Here is a 19,287-nt window from a genome sequence, read left to right as displayed (position 1 = left end):
CACTTTTAAGCTTCCATACTGTAATTAATTGCGAGGTAAAATTTTAGTGAACACATAATGTATTAAATTGTTTATCAATAAACTAAGATAATTAATCAGAGCAATGTTCATGAAATATGGTAGTGGATGAAACTCAATCGATATTATGAAGGTGTCCAATAACAAACTTCTGATTCATAATTCAGTATTTTCTTTAAGTTACCGTCAACAAGTATACCGTGTTTCGAATTGTTTTGTATACCTTGCATATAAATGATATGTTTGCATTTCGATAGATGGAAATATACTGGGAATAACCATTGATAATTATTAATCAGTGTATGTCGTTTCATCTTACAGAGCAGCGAAAACAAACGGATAAAAAAGTTCCACAGGCAACCGTAGAACAGATAATAACAGACATTGTAGATCCCCAGAAAATTCAACAACTTCTTCGTAAGCTTTACGCTGGTGGAGCTGATTTACCTAATTTACATGGAAATGTAAAAGACCAAAATGAAGCAATAAAGTTGTTCATGGAATGGCGATGCAGCCGTTTCGTTGAAAACCCGAATGCTGTCCTAAGCCTTGCTTTAGCTAAGTCTGGATGCTCAGATATCAGCAGGAACTTTTTCGCCGGTAAGAACTTCATACGATGTTCATTTATAATAAAGACATTAAAAGAGAGTGAAACACTTGATACGAGTTAGCTTGTGTAGGGGAGAAAAATTAAAAGAATAAAATAAACGAAAAAAAAAAGAATAATATTGGCTAACAATAAGAAATATAGATATTTTAAAGCTATGCGTTATCGTTTTCATATTAAAATCTTTTCCAGGAATGATATCGTTTCCCGAACTTTGGAAATTGAGCCGGATGATGGTTCAACATGGGTGTGGTGCACAGGCTATATTTGACAACCTTAGTTTGGAAGCAGGAGATAGGCTGACAGAAGAAGAGATATATGTTGTTCTGTGTGATTGGAAAAGGCAAAGCACAACGGTTCATCAAGGAAAGCTATTACTTGATGCACTAACGAAGGCTAATTTCAAGGAAGCATGGAAAGATATAATGGGTACGTCGCCTAGAAGTATTTACAGATATGATACTTATGGAGTTAAAGTAGGACTTGAGCAGATGGTTGTCATTGGTTTTTTTGTGGGGGGGTCTTCTTTTTTTAGCATTTAAAAAAATGGTGCAATTCCGACTCTTCCAATAGAGGAAATGACTTCCCAACGGAAGATCTCGCAGAGTTTCCTACAACGAAAATACAAAACCCAAACTAAACCAATGGATAAGTGAAGTGATTAATAGGGGAACTGTGACTCTATCTTTAATATCCAGATGGAGTTATAATATTGTGGGTTGGACATTTGAAAAAAATGGAAATCAATCTCCTGTTTGGGTATTTAACTCTGGAAATATTTCTAAAAAAGATGAAAATTCTGGTTCTCATGATTGCGAATTTTTTAAACTTGCAATATTTTTTTTTTCTTTATTCATAATGCTTTTCAATAACCAGAACCTGAACTTTGCTGTAAGGTTTAGAATTCTTTGAAGGTTAATTCAGAAAATATTTTCACTCTTTTTCTCGAAAAAAAAAAATGATTCTCATTACTCAAATATAAGAAAAACTGTAGAAGATTGATAAATATTGGACGACTATATTGACCACGCATTTTTTTTCTTTGCGAGATATCAAACTTTCTATGTTTTAAATCTGACAGCGATCTGTATAACGTAAATCTTTTTAGCAACTCACAAATTACATTTTGTTCAGAACTCAGAGAAATGGGGAGAACAAATGTCTTAGAGGACACAATCGAACATATCCTATGGCAAATAAAAGATCCTGGCAAACTTGGACGCTTCATACAGAAGGTAACTGGCAAAATCTCATCTGATGGTGACTCACAAATAATTCATCACAGCGACATCAAGGAGGCAATGAAACATGTAGTAGAATGGAAACAACAAGATCTTGATGAGAACCCAATTATCTTGCTAAGTCATGCTCTGGAGAAGACTGAATGTAGACCAATAGACAGATTATTTTTCAAAGGTAAACATTTTGTTTCAGGTATGATTGTTGTGGGGTGTTTGAAAAGTTGTGTCCGTCAATAGGCTATATTATCTTAAAGTTATCAAATTAGATTTTGTCCTTTCAAAAGAGGTTTTTACAAAGTCATGGTCAACAATATTTATAATTTTAATTTCACCATCTGATCATGTGATTTAGATTTAAAGAAAGAAGTTGTACTTTTAATCCTATTCCTCCATATTCTGATTTTTTTTACAGCTTTTAAAATATTGATTTTAAATTTGGTACCAAGGTTTGATCCGAATTTAATCTTGATTTCATTTGTTAACTTCAAGTGCCACATCACCACATAGTTGACCTCATCGACAGTGAGATTGAAGGGTTTACCGACAGGTTGACGAGTCGACACGTTAAATCTTTGTTGCAGTGTGTAGATATCGACTTGAAAGAGGACGCAATAGTTACTGCAAATAAAGCCACCCTGTTCGAAACGGAGGCGATGGTAAATGACTGGATCAGACAAGCGGCATGCAGCAATTACGAAAAAAAGTTGAAGCTTCGTGAGGCATTAGACAGCATTGGTCGACAAGACATAAAAGGTCATAGTAATATGATATTCTTCTTCTCTATAAGTACAGGCCACCGTCTGGCGTATTGTCGTACTGTATTACATGTATATATGATTTAACAAACTTGATTTTGAGACTAAAATATGGTGATGGTTAACGTGGTTAATGTTTGGAGAGTAGAATCATCATGAAAAATAGATGACGAGAGATCCATGGCTGTGACGTCTGTGCCTTAGTTATAATGAGCAAAGAAATTGTCTAATAAAGCAGCCGATTAGCCCGATTTGTCTCATATGATAGGCATAAATAGTATGGTCTCTTTATAGCGTGGAAAATATCCCAGAGGTGGACACGGTGGGCAAAAGCATGATTTTTTCCTCCATACCTTTGTATCTATATGAGGATTAAACGTAGAATATGCTCAAAAAATCTGACTGCAGGAACAGTGACAAAAATGTCAAAATTTAAGAATGTAAAGTGGTCTGATATATAGACTAGTGCCAGTGCAAAACTCCATAGCAGTGTATAATTTTGCTTTATTAGTCTTTAGATTCAAATCCTTTTGAACAAAAATTATGTTTGTCCTGAAATCCAAATACACCAGAATAGTTGAATTCAGGTTCATAAACGGGCTAAACGTGTCCTATGACGTAATCATTGTAATGCGGTTTGAAGACATTTAATAATGAATATGAATATTTAGCCCAAGATGAATATTTGTGCCAATTTTTATGAGCACTGGCTAAAAAATGGGGAATTAGTTTGATTCACAAGGAGTTCCCTGCATTTCTGGCTATAGTATCTGTTTACCATGGAAACGCGATGTCTGACAAATGTAAAAATTGCGTCATGCACATTTTTAACTCAAAACCAACTTGAGCCAAATCTCATAAGAATTGGTTGAAAACTGATGAAGTAGCTCAAATCGCAAGATTTTAATCTAATTTTTGCCGAATAATATCTTGTTACCATGGAAACAAGATTTCAGACACACTCAACAAAATGTCTCTTGCACATCTTCACCTCAAGACCAAATAGAATTGATTATAAAAAAGAGGAAGTATTCTAACTGCCAGATTTGTACCTATTTTTTGCTATAAATTATGTTACAATGGCAACACACTTTCCAACACACGCGAAAAAAAATGACTTGCACATATTTATCCTAAATATATACATACACACGACCATAACGCCCTCCACCACCACCCCTTTAGCAGTTAGCCCGTTTATGCAACTGAATTCAATTATTCTGGTGAATTGGAATTTCAGGACAAACAAAATTTATATTAAAAAAGGGATTGAATTTAAAGACTAAGCGAATGCAAAATTGTGCACTGCTATGGAGTTTGCACTGACATTAGTCTCAGACCACTTTATATCCATAAATTTTGACATTTTGACCAATGTTTTTTTTCACTTCCTGCAGTCAGATTTATTTTAGCATACCTTATTTTTAATCCGTATATTTGTACAAAGGTCAGGAGAAAAAAAATATTGCCTTTTTTCCACTGTGTCCACATATTTTTTTTTTTTTACTAAAATACTTTGATATTGAAATTTCAGTTGTAATGTTTTTCATAATACAAAAAAAACGTTTATTAAATTATGATATCAACTACCCTTTCTTACATGCACATATGTATGATATGTTTCATACAGATGAGCTGTGGAAAGACCTTAACCCTGGCAGAGACCTGGGAATTCAACATGGAAGAAGATCATCTGGCCATTTAAAACATGTAAAAGGTACAAAATCAAAAATACCGGGAAAATTAATATTCATGCACACATACACACGCGCACTTTTCTGATAAGGGAATGGTCTGTTACCCCCCACCCAACATTTACTCACTTTTCAAGAAAAAAAAATCATCAAATCATTAATATCATATAGTTAGCTCGGGCAAAATCATTTTTATGATATCAAAATGCTTTGATTGGTCTTCTTCGGGATTCTAAAAAAAAAGATCTCTCCGTCGCTATAAGCTTCCTCGAAGTTATCTCAAAATGATTTGAACATACAGTAAGTTTTCCCTACTTGACATTACTTGTTAGAAAGGCTTATCTACGGCATTACGAAATATTTATTTATTTATTATTTATTTGAATTTATTTATGCAGGATAAAAACATGATCAGCACAGCTGTTTTACATCATGGTCCTGATACAACAGGTTAAAAAAATGAATATAAAAAGAACAAATACAATTCAATTTAACCAAAAGACTAGGGAAATAATGATATAAAGCTAGTGTTTAAATGATATATAGCAAGTGTTTCAAATAGTGCTTTATAAGATAATGTGTCGTTAATAAATTGAGTATTTCCAACAAGTTTGAAACCAATATTCTTTAATTTGGAGTGACCACATAATTTGGAAATGTCCACCCATCAGTTTTATTATCCGTCATCCCCTCCTCATAGACTATTTGTTTAGGGCTTATTTATCATGTTACTTGCAAATGAAACGCGTATTTTTTTGTGGCACTTAAAAACACTTTATATGTCTATCACATTGTATTTTACATAAGGTATTCAGGTAATGATTGACGATATTTTGTTTTCGTCTATTTTCTTCATATCACTCTCTTCGTCATCCTTCGCCACCCCCCCCCCTCCCTCATTTACACACTCTCTTTTCCCCCTGCATGCTTGTCCCACTTTTCTATTATTCATGTCTTGAGATACTTACTGAAAGAAAACTTAAGATTTGATGCAATACTGTTAATATGTTTTTGTTTAATTGCCAATGTTCCTCATATTGAATATTTGCTTTGTGCTACTTTGTAATTTCGTTTCGAACAAGAATAGTGACAAATGCAAATGATGTCCTAAGAGATAAATTCAATTCACATTAATCCCCAGTTAACACCGTGAAGACTCCGGATAATCTGCTCAGTGACTCCATCAATGACGAGGTTCTTAGAATCGCTGCCTGCCTTCCCACATATAAGCATGACAAAGTCAAACGAGCTTTCGGAGGAGACCAAGAAGGTGGTACTTATGCGGATGTGATAGGAGCGTATGCTCGAGGTTGGATGACAAAGCATCCGAAAGAGAACGTTGAGAATAAACTCCGTGAAAAGCTGAAATCAGCAAAAGTTATGGGTAAATATACTTTGATTCCGCAGAAACGGGCCAAAGGCCTTATAGAAAAAATAGGCCTACGCACTTTATGGAAATTAATTTAGAATGCTACAAAATACAACAATTTCACTCGAAAACGATCAAAACATGCCAAATAATTATGACTTGGTTTTAGCAGGATCTTGTTTCCATGCATTTACGTGTAGAAGGTTTGTTCATTTTGCTGTTAGACGTTATTCATACATCTGAAAATAACTAAATGTAAATTGTTGATATTGTTGGCCAAAACTTGCAGTTAAAGACACAAAATATTTCCAGTGTACATGGTGTACATTGGGTTTGATCCTATTATATGATTATGGACAATGAAGGAAAGGCAGAATAGTTGCGCATTAGCACATTTGAGTGCATATTTCGAGGGGAGGCTATTTGAATACCCTCTGTGAATTTATGGATGCTAATCATGATATAGATTGCATGAGAAAGGTCTTTATTATCAGGTCTTCTATAGAGATAAAGTTAGTTGTAAACGTATATTATTAATGTTACTCCCTTCAACTAAATTTGCTATTGATGTCATACAGAACAAAATTATATGTAAGTCTTCAAAGAAAAGTTTCAGGTGTCGAATCACGTTCGGTCACAAACCTAACTTTGACCACAATCAAACAATAGAGAGTACTTTTAATGGCACAAGATTATTGTTCATATTTTTCTGGATGTTTTATTTAAAGACCTTCTCACCACGAGGTCGAACAACGTAGGTCTATGCGAGTTACTTGACATTGCCTTCCGCCTACTCCTCGAAGATGTGTATCCGCTAGCGAAGGCTCTTGATATTTCTGACGAGACATTAACAAAATACAGAGTCCAGTACGCACCTGACCATCTCACTAAGGGAACTACTGCTGTATTAATAAAACTTCATGACTTCATCAAAGGAGATAGGAAGAAATTAAGGGAAGTTCTTTCAAAGATTGGATACAAGGACATAGCCGTATTAATTGGATGTGGTAATTCAATCGTTTCATTTATGTATAATGGATAATATATATCGTATGATCAAATGATAGGTATAATGTTGATAACCAACAATGTCGGTTATTTCTTACTCAATATTCCACAAGTCATGGTCCCATGATAGAGAAAAACACCGCCTTTCTCTCTCTCTCTCTCTCTCTCTCTCTCTCTCTCTCTTTAGTCTCGTATTGCAGAATCTAATATTCAATTCATGAGACGTGTGTGATCCTATTGGTCATCACTGGAGTAAATATATTTGCATCATGACAACAGACATATAGGAAGTCAGAGTGGAAAGATAATTATTTTCGTCCTACCTAATAGTTTTTTACGTCACCATTGTTTCGAAAGAGAAAAACAATACTCTTTACTTTTCAGCAGCATACATCAATATATAACGTTACGTAATAAGTAAGTATTAGAATGGTTTTTCTTGAATACCTAATGTTTATTCCCCACCTTATAGGTCATGAAACATCTCTAGCTGATGCATTTGCACTATTTAAGAAATCAAAGGATTATCAAGAAGCTCTAAATAGAATTTCTAAGAACTTAGGAATGGGCCAAAGGAGCAGTGTGATTACCATAATAAGAGATTGGAAGTTCATGGTCCATCCACCAACTTACAATTCAAGAACATCTCTTGCTGATGCAATCTATCCCGTCCAAGGTAAAGACATAGCTGATGGAATCCTCTTCGGTAAGTTTGATCCTAGGTAAATAACCTATGCCATTCTCTTTTTTCCTCGAACTCGATCGAAGATGAGCAAACCTGGTACCTTCTTATGAAATTCATTTAAGAACGAGAAAACAAAAGTTATTCCAAGGGGACTTCTTAAGAACCCACATTCTGATTCGGCCCACGTTCCATTATCATGATTATAGCTGAGAATTATGTAGTCAAAGAGTTTTATCATAATTTGTACGTACAGTCAACATAGAGCATAATCTATCAAGCGTCCTCATAAAAAAAGTACAGTTTGGCATTAGTACCAATGTTATCAGGGTTTTATTTTTCATGTTGGAGAATTAATGTGATTCATAGCAATATCAAACCGATAGCTACCATGTTGATTCATTTCTTGCAGGGACTTACCTTGGAGATTGCAGTAAGAACGCAGCTGTCTTTCAGGAGTTAATCAATAATATAGAGTCTTTCGAGCCATCATTGGTCAGGAAGATCCTCGAAGTTAGAGAGCCAAAGAAGTTGCCTGATCAAGCGCTCCAAACCGATAATGAAGTTGCAATCCCGGAAGATGACAGCCAGCGAACAGTTGATACAGACAGGGCTAAAGAGATATCGATTGATTCTTCAACAGATCCTACATCAGAGCACATTAAGCTTAATAGTGGTAGGAAGGATAATACTAAGGTCATCCATCCAGATAATGCAATCTAATGAACACATTGCGTTTTACTTTCACCTTCGTAATGATAATGATATGTTTTAAGGATAAATCTCGAACCCCCCCCCCCCCCCCCCGCCCTCCCAATCTTATGTTGGAGCAAAATGTTTTCACGTTTTAATTTTTGGCAAGACATTCATTTTCATGATTGAGTCAGATGCATAAAAAAATGGCAAGAGGTTGCTTCAAGCAAAAGCAACAGCTGACCAAGCAAAAGATCATGCCTCATCAATTGCTTCATTTTCATAGGCATAACCCTTTACTAGTGCTTGAACCCTTTTACTTCCTTCAGAAAGTAATTGGTAGCGGTTTGAACATTAGCGACGTCACGCGACTCACAGAAAAAGGCAGGTCTCGAGCACAAAGATGTGGCAGTGCAAATTAGCACTTCTTATAACAACTTTTCCTAAGACTTGGTGTCAAACAAACTCATTTCTTTTTTATAATTGTACATATTTGGCATTTGGTTGCACTTACCGTGAGGAAGAAAACATGCACATGTAGACTTCTGTACCGCTTGGGGTTTTCTCTCAGGTTCATAAATATGATAAGAAACTCGAACGCCCTGGTCAAGCAAACGCTTACGATGCTCTTACGGAGCTTGAAAAAACCCAAGCAAGTGCTTAAACGCACAAGCAAAATGCTCGCTTTACGCATACGCTTTTTAGCAATAGCTTAATTGTCAAGGAAATACTAGCAGTCAGTTGGCAATTGCTTGAACTTACTATCAAAAGCATTTTCTCGCTCAGTTTTATGCAAACGGAATCAAGTAAAATCCACGCAAAAGCCGTTGCTACTTTTTTATGCACCTGACCGGCTTATTATAATCACTCGGGTCGCGTTCGCGTTCGAAATCACTCGGGTCGCGTTCGAAATCACTCGGGTTTTGGATTTTTGGCGATTTTTTTTTTTTTTTTCAATGCGATTTTTTTTCTAACGGTGTCTTCAATGGGACAAACACGCTGGGAAAATAAAATGAAATTCAAATTCTAGTTTCGTTTTAAGCCGGCAAGTGCCTTTAATAAAATGCACTCGCCTACTGCTTAACATAACAAACAAGCAAATCAGCCATGTGGCTCAACTATCCTAGAATACATCCAGACTTCTACTTTTTTTTATACGAGGACTCCGAGTCGGAACTTGTCATATCTGCCACATCGATATTACATCGTCATTCCCATGTGCGGACATGCATGCCTGCATGCAATAGCCCCAAGGCGGGACTCGGCCACGGTCGGACACGGCGTGCATCGGTAGCATGGAGCAAGCTAGGTAACGTGAGTCGAGCCGAGTTAGATCCCACGTTACAGTGCCAGTCAGTCCGCAGCTCGTCCGAAAGTATTTTATTCAGCTGTATGCATAGCCAGCCATCCGTGGTTTAATGCATATATACGTAATTAGACCAAAAACTTCGGTCTCCTAATGTTCGTTGTTCCGCTGAACTCCGTTAGCTCCACTCACCAATACAGAGACCGAAGTTACTGTTACTGTTTTTCCCCTTTTAAGTTTATTTTCCCTTTTTTTGGTGCATTTTAGGACAAAACGGAATAATAATCTTTATTTGATACAGTTTTGTTCATATATTTTTATGAAATAAAGACAAAAATCGATGAGCGCCGTCTGGGGGATTTTGCATTTTTAACCCCGTAATGATGGTTGCACCATAGCGAGCCGTCTGTGTACGAGGAGAAATAAAAATGTTAAAAAACTCCTCGAAACAGGCGGCTGCCAGCTGTCTAATACGTAATGACAGTTGGCTAGCCACGATATCGCCTTATCAATCCCTATTACTTACTCCTCCTTTAGGGCTCTCCCTGTATTTATAAACATTAAAATCCCATAGACGGAGCCCTAAAGGAGGACTAAATAATAAGGATTGACAAGCGATATCGTGGCTAGCCGACTGTCTGAAAGTGGCAGAGTGGTTTTGAAGGGAAAAGAGGGGTTGATGGAATAATTTGGTTGATTATGAATTTAAAATTGATTATAAAATCGATTTTGAAATCAATTTTACAATCGATTGTAAAATCGTATTTCAAATTGGTTTTAAAAGCTCAAACATTTCTGAGACAGTTGGCTAGCCACGATATCGCCTTGTCAATCCTTATTATTTAGTCCTCCTTTAGGGCTCCGTCTATGGGATTTTAATGTTTATCAATACAGGGAGAGCCCTAAAGGAGGAGTAAGTAATAGGGATTGGTAAGGTGATATCGTGGCTAGCCAACTGTCTTAAGTATGTTTGAGCTTTTAAAATCGATTTAAAATCGAAAATCGAATCGGCGATGTTTAAATACAAAGGAATACATCAAAATTTTGTTCGCGATCGCGCGCATCTTCCTGACAAAGTCACAAAGACAAATGCATTGGAATGGAAGTCGCCAACATGCGCGATCGTTTGGAACATGTTTTAAAGGGGTTTTGAGGTGTTACTGCTTTGAAATAAACCGAGTGATTTGTATTAGAAAGATAAATGAAAGACGCATCTTCCGAGCAAAGTCGCAAATGAAAATAAGATGAAAATAATTCTCATAAATCACAGATTAATGAACGATCGGCGGGACATCATTTATAAGTATTTTTAAGTGCTAGCGATTTAGAATTATTGCAATGATCTCTTGCTCTCATACAACGCATCATCTTAAAGTCGCAAGTGCAATTAAAATGTAGTAGAAGTCGCAAGCACGCGCGATGAAATCAATTTTAAAATCGATCTAAGATCAATTTTAGATCAGTTTTAGTATTAGTTTTTAAAAGCCCATTCACATTTTTACTGATGCTGACGAAAAGTGTGTTTGGTTGTCAGAGCATTATTTGTCCTGCGTCTAAATAACTGTGTCCGATCGAGGGACCGTTTTAATTTCGGAAAGGTAGGAGAGACAGAGAGAGAGAGAAAGACTGATCCCCGTTCAGCTCAACGTATACGTTTGGCACGCGAGCACAAAGAAGATCAATTAAGCACATCACCTAATGCAATGTTTCGAGAATTTAGGTAGGGAATTTTTTAGGTCTCCAGTTACTTAAAACATGATATGGCCATTTTATCTATAAAATAAGAAACATTTTATGAGAAATGGACAACAATTTAAGAGCAGAATTTTAAAACGCCGATCGGAAAGATCGTCCTCAAAGCTCATTACGTATTAGACAGCTGGCAGCCGCCTGTTTCGAGGAGTTTTTTTTACATTTTCATTTCTCCTCGTACACAGACGGCTCGCTATGGTGCAACCATCATTACGGGGTTAACAATGCAAAATCCCCCAGACGGCGCTCATCGATTTTTGTCTTTATTTCATAAGAATATATGAAAAGAACTGTATCAAATCAAGATTATTATTCCGTTTTGTCCTAAAATGCACCAAAAAAGGGAAAATAAACTTAAAAGGGGGAAAAAACAGTAACTAATTGCTTCGGCTGTCGCGCAACTTCACTTCCCCGTTTTATTGGAACTTAATGCATAAACATATGGCCATTGAGTCCCTGTACAGATCGAGCTAGAACTCCGGTCTCTGTATTGGTGAGTGGAGCTAACGGAGTTCAGCGGAACAACGAACATTAGGAGACCGAAGCTTTTGGTTTAATTACGTATATATGCATTAAACCACGGATGGCTGGCTATGCATACCGCTGAATAAAATACTTTCGGACGAGCTGCGGACTGACTGGCACTGTAACGTGGGATCTAACTCGGCTCGACTCACGTTACCTAGCTTGCTCCATGCTACCGATGCACGCCGTGTCCGACCGTGGCCGGGTCCCGCCTTGGGGCCATTGCATGCAGGCATGCATGTCCGCACATGGGAATGACGATGTAATATCGATGTGGCAGATATGGCAAGTTCCGACTCGGAGTCCTCGTATAAAAAAAGTAGAAGTCTGGATGTATTCTAGGATAGTTGAGCCACACGGCTGATTTGCTTGTTTGTTATGTTAAGCAGTAGGCGAGTGCATTTTATTAAAGGCACTTGCCGGCTTAAAACGAAACTAGAATTTGAATTTCATTTTATTTTCCCAGCGTGTTTGTCCCATTGAAGACACCGTTAAAAAAAAATCGCATTGAAATAAAAAAAAATAAAAAAAATCGCCAAAAATCCAAAACCCGAGTGATTTCGAACGCGAACGCGACCCGAGTGATTATAATAAGCCACCTGACCCAATGTCTTGTCGATTCAAGCATTTCTTTATATGGGTTACTTACAAATCTGAATGAAAAATACTTACGTACTCAATTGCCGGAGTTTTTTTTTTTTACCGGAGTTTAATTTAATGAAATATATGTGTTTAATGATACATATTGATGTAAATTTCTACTTTTTATGTATTCTTTACATAGGTAAAGAGACAGAATCGGATCGTACAGATGATGTCGCCCAGTACAAATTAGCGGTCACAATGAAATTAGCTCAGATTCTTGATATACCGACGACAAAGTTATGGGAAACCCAAGATATCTCTCTCATGCATGTCCTCGAGACCTGGGAAGAAATGTTCAGAAAAAATCCTATGGCAAGGGATGAAGAGATAGAGCTGAGTAACAGACTCCTAAAGGCTGGGTTCAAGGAACTAGCATTGGAAATAATTATCGGTACGGAACATATTAAAACGTATTTACATGATTTATGTCACTTCTGTGCCACGAAATTTACCTTCTTTATACCTAAGTTAGGAACGGCAACTTTTGTGGAGTATAATATTTAAACTGAATAGGAAATTAAAGCAATTTACGCTTATCGATAATTAGATGATTAAATAGCACAATGTTAAAAATAAGAGAAGAAATCATTTTGTTCTAGGTTTTTTTCTTTGATATATTCATTTATCTTACGATGACTAATCTATGTACGAATTAAACCTTTGCGTGTATTACCAAGTTCGCAAGAGTTCAAAAGTTCAAAGATGGCCCATTGGGACTTTCATGCTGAGTTCGAATGTTCGCCGTAAAAATAAAGTACATGTCGGTTTTCCATTGGCCGTTAAAGGGATGCTCCGGGCTGAGAATAATTATATCTAAATAAATAAAGTAAACTTCACAGAGCAAAATGCTGAAAATTTCATCAAAATCAGATAGCAAATCACAAAGTTATCGAATTTTTAAGTTTAGAAATATTTTGTGAAAACGGTTATATGCACGTCACCATTAATATTCATTAGGTGGGCTAATGATGTCACATCCCCACAATATTTTTTTTCATGTTATTACTGTAACATTGGACGTCTCAGTAGGATCACTATTCACATAATTAATCACACGACTAACAAATAATGACATCGCAGACGGTTTCTTTACATGATAACACAGTTCACTTGTATAATCTGTTTTCCTGCGTAATAACACTTTTTACAAATCCGTGGCACTATTCTCGCTAGTCTAATTCCTAGACACTACAATTACATTAAGTCATAATTGATTTTTTTTTCCATACATGTGTAAATGGTGTGTCTACATTGTGATAAAATAGGTTACAGTAATAAATAACTAATGCACTTAATCACTTGTCAATCCAATCGTTTTGGTTCTTGGTAGAAATATTTTCAATAAACCTAATTTTATATAATAAAATACAAAAGAACAAGTGGGGATATGACATCATTAGCCCACCTGATGAATATTCATGAAGACATGCCTAGATTTGTTTCACCGAAATAACGCAAATCTTTAGAATGCAATAACTTTATTATTTGTTATCCGATTTTGATCAAATTTTCAGCATTTTGCTATGTGAATTTTACTCTATTTATTGCAATATAAATATCTTCAGCCTGGAGCATTCCTTTAAGTCTATACAAATGCCCTTGGTTCGTCTTATCTAGAAATACGTCTATTCTTCAATTTTGTTTTGTCACTCAAAAGTTCTCTTACGTGCCACTTCACGCATGTTTTCAAATCATACGTAATAAGATCTAGTTAAATTGTGACCCGGAGTATAAGGTATGTTTTGCAAATAAACGACAAACCGCTGATGGAGTTTACCTTAAGAAAACAGGCGCGTAGCCAGGGTGGGGGCGGACGCCCCCCCCCCCCCCAAAAAAAAAAAAAAAAAAAAAGAAGGGAAAAAAGAGAGGAGAAAAGGAAAACCGAAGGAAGGAAAGGGGAAAAAGGTAGCTTTGTGGGCTTTCCTTTTATTCTTTTTTTTTCAAAAAAAAAGAAACCCCTTCACTCTAATTGCTCTAAATTTATATATATGAATTTTGCTTCCGCGCTGCGCGCGGTTAAATGGCAATATTGCAGTTCTCCTTTGTTTTCCTCACCCTTTCTCTAACCCTGTTTTTCCACCTCAGCTATATGTGTTTCTTACCAGTTAAAGTTCAAATATATACATTAGGGCATGCAATTAGAGTAAGGATAGACCGAAGTATATGAAGTTATATTTTTTTTTATTGGTCGCGCAACTTCTGGTCGGGTCGGCCCCGGGTGGGTAAATTTCTTATATCAATTTCTGCCGTCACCTCCATATAGGCAACTTCTCCCACTGTTCAGCTCATTACTAAACAACCATAAGGGGGCAAACAGGTTTCTAATTTTAAAAGAGGAAGTTATAAAATTCGTGTCGTATTAAATTAAAAAAATACAAAATTTTTTTTTATCTAATTCTACTTAACTTCATGTCAATTTCCTACATATTCATCTCCTGTCCTGTTTTGCGCCCTCAGTTTGAAATTTTGAATGACACTTAAATTTCTTTATCATTCAAAATGAAGCGCATGAGGATAAGTTATACATCATCCTGTTTTATATAATTTCAATAAATGACAGAAGTTTCAACTTTTTGCGCACCATTTTCCTTGCAATGAAGTTCAATAATCAAAGAGGGAAAACAATTTACGAAACGTCCGCCCTTTGAAATTTCAGAGTTTCATTGCTCTGCGCGGGGAGGAATATCTTCCTCCCGGCATATATCTTTCTTCTCCTCTGTTTTGCGAGTTTAACTGTCGCGAAATTGTTTGTAATCAAATCTGAACTTTCCAAGGGAAGTATTCAATACTGATAACTTAGAGAACACCCATTTCTCGGGACCCTTTTCTTTAAAAAAATGATAAAACGCTTTAGCTTCCGCGCTTCGCGGGGGGTCAATATTATTTTAGTTTTATCCGTTTTTTGTGCGTTCACAATCACTTTTGAAAACAAGGTTCAAAATCACAATATAGTCAACTAAATTGGGGCTGATATAAGTACTAGAGACAAGAGAAACGGCTCCTTTTCATTTTAATTTATGAAACACCGAAAGCTTCGCGCTTCGCGAGGGAGGGGGAAACTCCCCCTCCCTGCACCCACCCCCTAGGGAGCGCGCTTCGCGCGCTCTGTAAGTGTTGGCACGCTTCGCGTGCATTTACCGCCCCCTCCAAAATGAAATCTGGCTACGCGGTTGTAAGAAAACATATGACCATGATGACAATAATAATGATGTTCAAATTTGTGATACAATAATATATATAATCTCGACATTCGTAATGTATTTCTACGTCTTTTCTCATAAGGTTTCACACCGAGGTCCAAGAAGCAAAGAGAGAAAGACAAAGCAAACTCCCTTAATGGACCGCATGGTCAAAGCTTACATCGCGACCATCAAAACACATCCAAGCTAAAGGTCGATGAGGACCATAAAGACATCGGACGCAATAACAGCGATCAAGACACATCAGCAGGTGTTATGTCAAAATCACACCAGGAAGACCATGCAGATCACGACGGAAAAAATTAAAACCTGTGGTTATTGTTTGTACCCCCCCCAGAAAAAACGTGAATGTCACTATTGAATTTCATTGGTAGATTATTTTAATTCATGTTCCACGAAAGGGTAGTGGTGTGAAAGATATAATCTTTAAAAATATGTGTTTTTGTTGGGTAAAATTTACCGATTTTGCATCATTCAGAGTTTAGTTCGAGTGGATGCCCGATCAGAAAAGAACATCTACGTATATTTTTTTCTTGTTCATATAAAAAACCTTCTCAAGCATAAAATACGTTGAAAATTGAGCAGCTTTCTAATATCAAATTACTAGGTATGTAAGGTAAGTGATCAAACGCCATTAACAAATAAAAATCAAATCATAGCCTATAGAGGGTGCTAGACTTAAATTCAAATCCTAACGGCCGGAAAATGCCAAATTGAAATTCTGTTTAGTAAGAAAATGCATTCATTGACTACTGCGCCATGGTATTATTCCCCATTTTTCGCTGTTGCAACGCAGATGGACTTTACGACGGTATATTGATTTTGGAAGGGACTTTTGGGCCCGTCGTCATGGTCGTAAAACACTGTTCTGCAATGTAAGTTGTGTGACATGATAATTTTTTTCGTTCCGCATCTGCAACGGAAAACATTCAATCTGCGTTTCGTGTGCAAAATTATGGTTGCTACTATGGTAACAGCGATAAATCCGATTTAGGACGACTTTCCAGAGCCAAATTTGGTACCTCCCAGAGCTCAAGAGGCCGCCCGGGGGGCAACTTCCACTGACGAGTTGATATCAGCCGCGACCACGCGTAAAAAAGGGAAAGAGTGGGCAGGTACCTACGTATAGGCCTATATGTAACGTTATAAGGGTGTCAAAACGATGTTTAAAATACTGAAAAGGGGATATAATACTTGTAGGGTTTCACAAGCCAAATACTTGTTAAGAGATGCATTTTCATAATCTGGAAAAGACTTGCTTCCCTGTTTATGGTGCTTTTCGAAATCCCATGGTCGCGCCTGGTATCCACTCGTCAATGGAAGTGGTCCCCCGAAAATTTGAGTCTAATCCCCCATTTGGGGGGAAAGTAAAACATAATGCCCATAGAGGCATATCGTTTGTGTAGAAGGAGCAAGGAAAAGAAAAAACCGCAAAGTCGGATGGTTTTCAGACCGATAGGCCTATTGCATACGCTGTGTACATATCAACACATGCGAAATGGTTTAGCTGGATATGACCATGGAATCAATTGCCAGAGATCCACCGATAATCCACATTAGATGCAACATCGATTCGATGGACTGTATTGATTTATATCTAAGTTTGAATTCAGTAAGTTTCTCCTCACTCAATATGTACTCGATTTGTTTGAAAAACTACTTTCTTTAATATCCATGTCATAATATACGATTCGCATGTCTCCAGCCAGCTGGAGTCATGATAGTCATGATAGTACAGCCCTGCCACGAGCTCAGGCGGGCGTATGCTATGATGACCAGTCGTACATGCATGAAAGCGGGATTTTGACAATTTGGAATGGCATGCTGGTATCGCATGAAAGAATTTTGCACACGAAAAGCAGATTTATAGGGCCTGTAATATAAAGCTCAGCAATTATTGTGGAACACTTTCTACGTTGGATTCTATTGACTATGATGTACAATCAATCTTGAAAATCGAGTCTGTGATTAATCGTTAAATTTTGTGTTACCGGATCCTAATGTCGCGTTCCAGAGGTTTGCGAAAACTCGCTATTATTGGGGGACAAGAAACGTAGAGAAAATTGCATCGGAAACTTGTAAACGTAGTGGTGAGTGTTGGCAACATTTAGAATCACTAATAAAAGCAGGGCTCCCGACATTTTGAGCTGTACATGATCTAATGATCAAACCAGAAATTAAATTGTATAGTAAAAATTTACAGTAAGTATAAGAGAATAAAGAGAACCGAAGCGACATCAACAACAAAGACTCCTGAGTCAAGTATTATCATCGATTAGTCACAGTAGAACCGACCTCTTTATTGTCCAGATATGCTTGTCAGTATGTTCACAGACGTATTATATGAATATGTAAACATGAGTGTCGATCTATTTTTAAAGGAAATGTGAATTGTTTTAGAACATATTTTCCATAACGCACGCTAAGCATTGCTACCTAGTTTTGAAGAGCCATTCTTATTCTATCAAAAGGTTTGGTTCATCTTTAGAACGGCATTGTAATGAAAATTATATTTCTCTAGTATTAATCGGAGTATCGGTCTATTGATAAAATTGATATGGAATGTTAATATTTATTATGATTAATTATAAACAGCTATTTGTCACTATTTTTAAGTTCTTATATGTAAATTTATGTTACGTTTAGTAGTTTGATAATGTTTTCCAATGCTTTTTAAACAAATATTGACATCATATTGCATATTGCAATTTTTTAAAGTTGACAAAATTACTGGGATGCAAAATCAGTAATTTTATTTTAATAGGTTGTTGTTGTTTTTTTATCCATAGTGAGTAAAAAAAAATGTCACATCAGTTTAAAGTCGTCTCGTCTGAAGGATGAATATTTAATCACTATAGATATTCCCTGATATAATTAATCTCCCCGCAAATTTTGATACCATTTCCATATGGACCTCCAAAACGTGGACAAATCTCAGTTGCGCCAAGTGAGGAATGAACATAGTGTGAAAAGTAACTTGTGTGCAGGCAGAAAGACATCTAACCATTATTCCACCCACACACACACCTTTACACACACCACACACCCACAAATAACACATCACCTATTTCGCACATACACACACCACCCATACACCCACCTCGACACGCGCGTCTTAAATTATTCATAAACACATAAAGCAGTGTTTACATTTCCTATTTCCCAATTCTCAATGGTTATGTTTTTCGTTGATCACCAACAGCCAACGGTCACATTGTTCATCTTCAAAATGGCTTGCCTGATTTTGCAGCACTTCACAAAATGTATGAATATGGGGATGTGTGAGGGTGGTGGTGGTGTGTAGGATATGTTATGTGATTTGTATGTGTGTGGACATGGCCCTGGGCAGCGGGGGTGCTGCGTGTATTATTTCCCATAGGCAGCACCCCCTGGAATGCTGGTATATAGAATGATTTCTAGAATTTGAGAAACGTATGTAAAAAGACAATCATTATGTGTTTAAACCCTTTTTGCGCTTGTCATATTTCTTGGGACCAAAACGACCTTCATTTTTGATTGAGAACCTTTTTTTTTTGTGCTTGTCAATTTTCAATTTGGAGTGAAAACGTTTTTTTAGCATGTCATATCAACACTTCGGCGCCCCCACCAAAAAACAAACGTTCCCAGGGCCATGTGTAATGTGTGTGGGGGTGTATTCGTGTATCTGTGTGAGTCTGTACATACATGCATATCGTAATAAAATGAACGGTTTGATTCATGTTCCGCATGGTTTCTGAACGGTGAAGAGCGTAGGATAAGTTTTGTATACATGTACTGTATATAATTGCATAG

The 19,287-nt window shown here is 36.8% G+C and overlaps 1 protein-coding gene across 1 annotated transcript; it reads left to right on the top strand.

Moving 5' to 3' along the window:
- Positions 1–339: 339 nt before the first annotated feature.
- On the top strand, positions 340–18,102 carry LOC135159712 (uncharacterized; the record flags this gene model as incomplete). The annotated part of the gene is made up of 11 exons (XM_064115620.1): positions 340–618; positions 818–1,054; positions 1,760–2,041; positions 2,356–2,619; positions 4,252–4,338; positions 5,457–5,699; positions 6,413–6,691; positions 7,165–7,398; positions 7,787–8,050; positions 12,435–12,686; positions 15,578–18,102. Coding segments are annotated over 11 exons (2,645 nt in total), but the record flags the coding sequence as incomplete, so codon positions are not given.
- Between the last annotated feature and the right edge of the window lie 1,185 nt (positions 18,103–19,287).

The sequence above is a fragment of the Lytechinus pictus genome, unplaced genomic scaffold, assembly GCF_037042905.1.
Source record: "Lytechinus pictus isolate F3 Inbred unplaced genomic scaffold, Lp3.0 scaffold_326, whole genome shotgun sequence".
NCBI lineage: Eukaryota > Metazoa > Echinodermata > Echinoidea > Temnopleuroida > Toxopneustidae > Lytechinus > Lytechinus pictus.
Note: the sequence above shows the minus strand (reverse complement) of the source record. Positions and strands in the feature narration are given on the sequence as shown.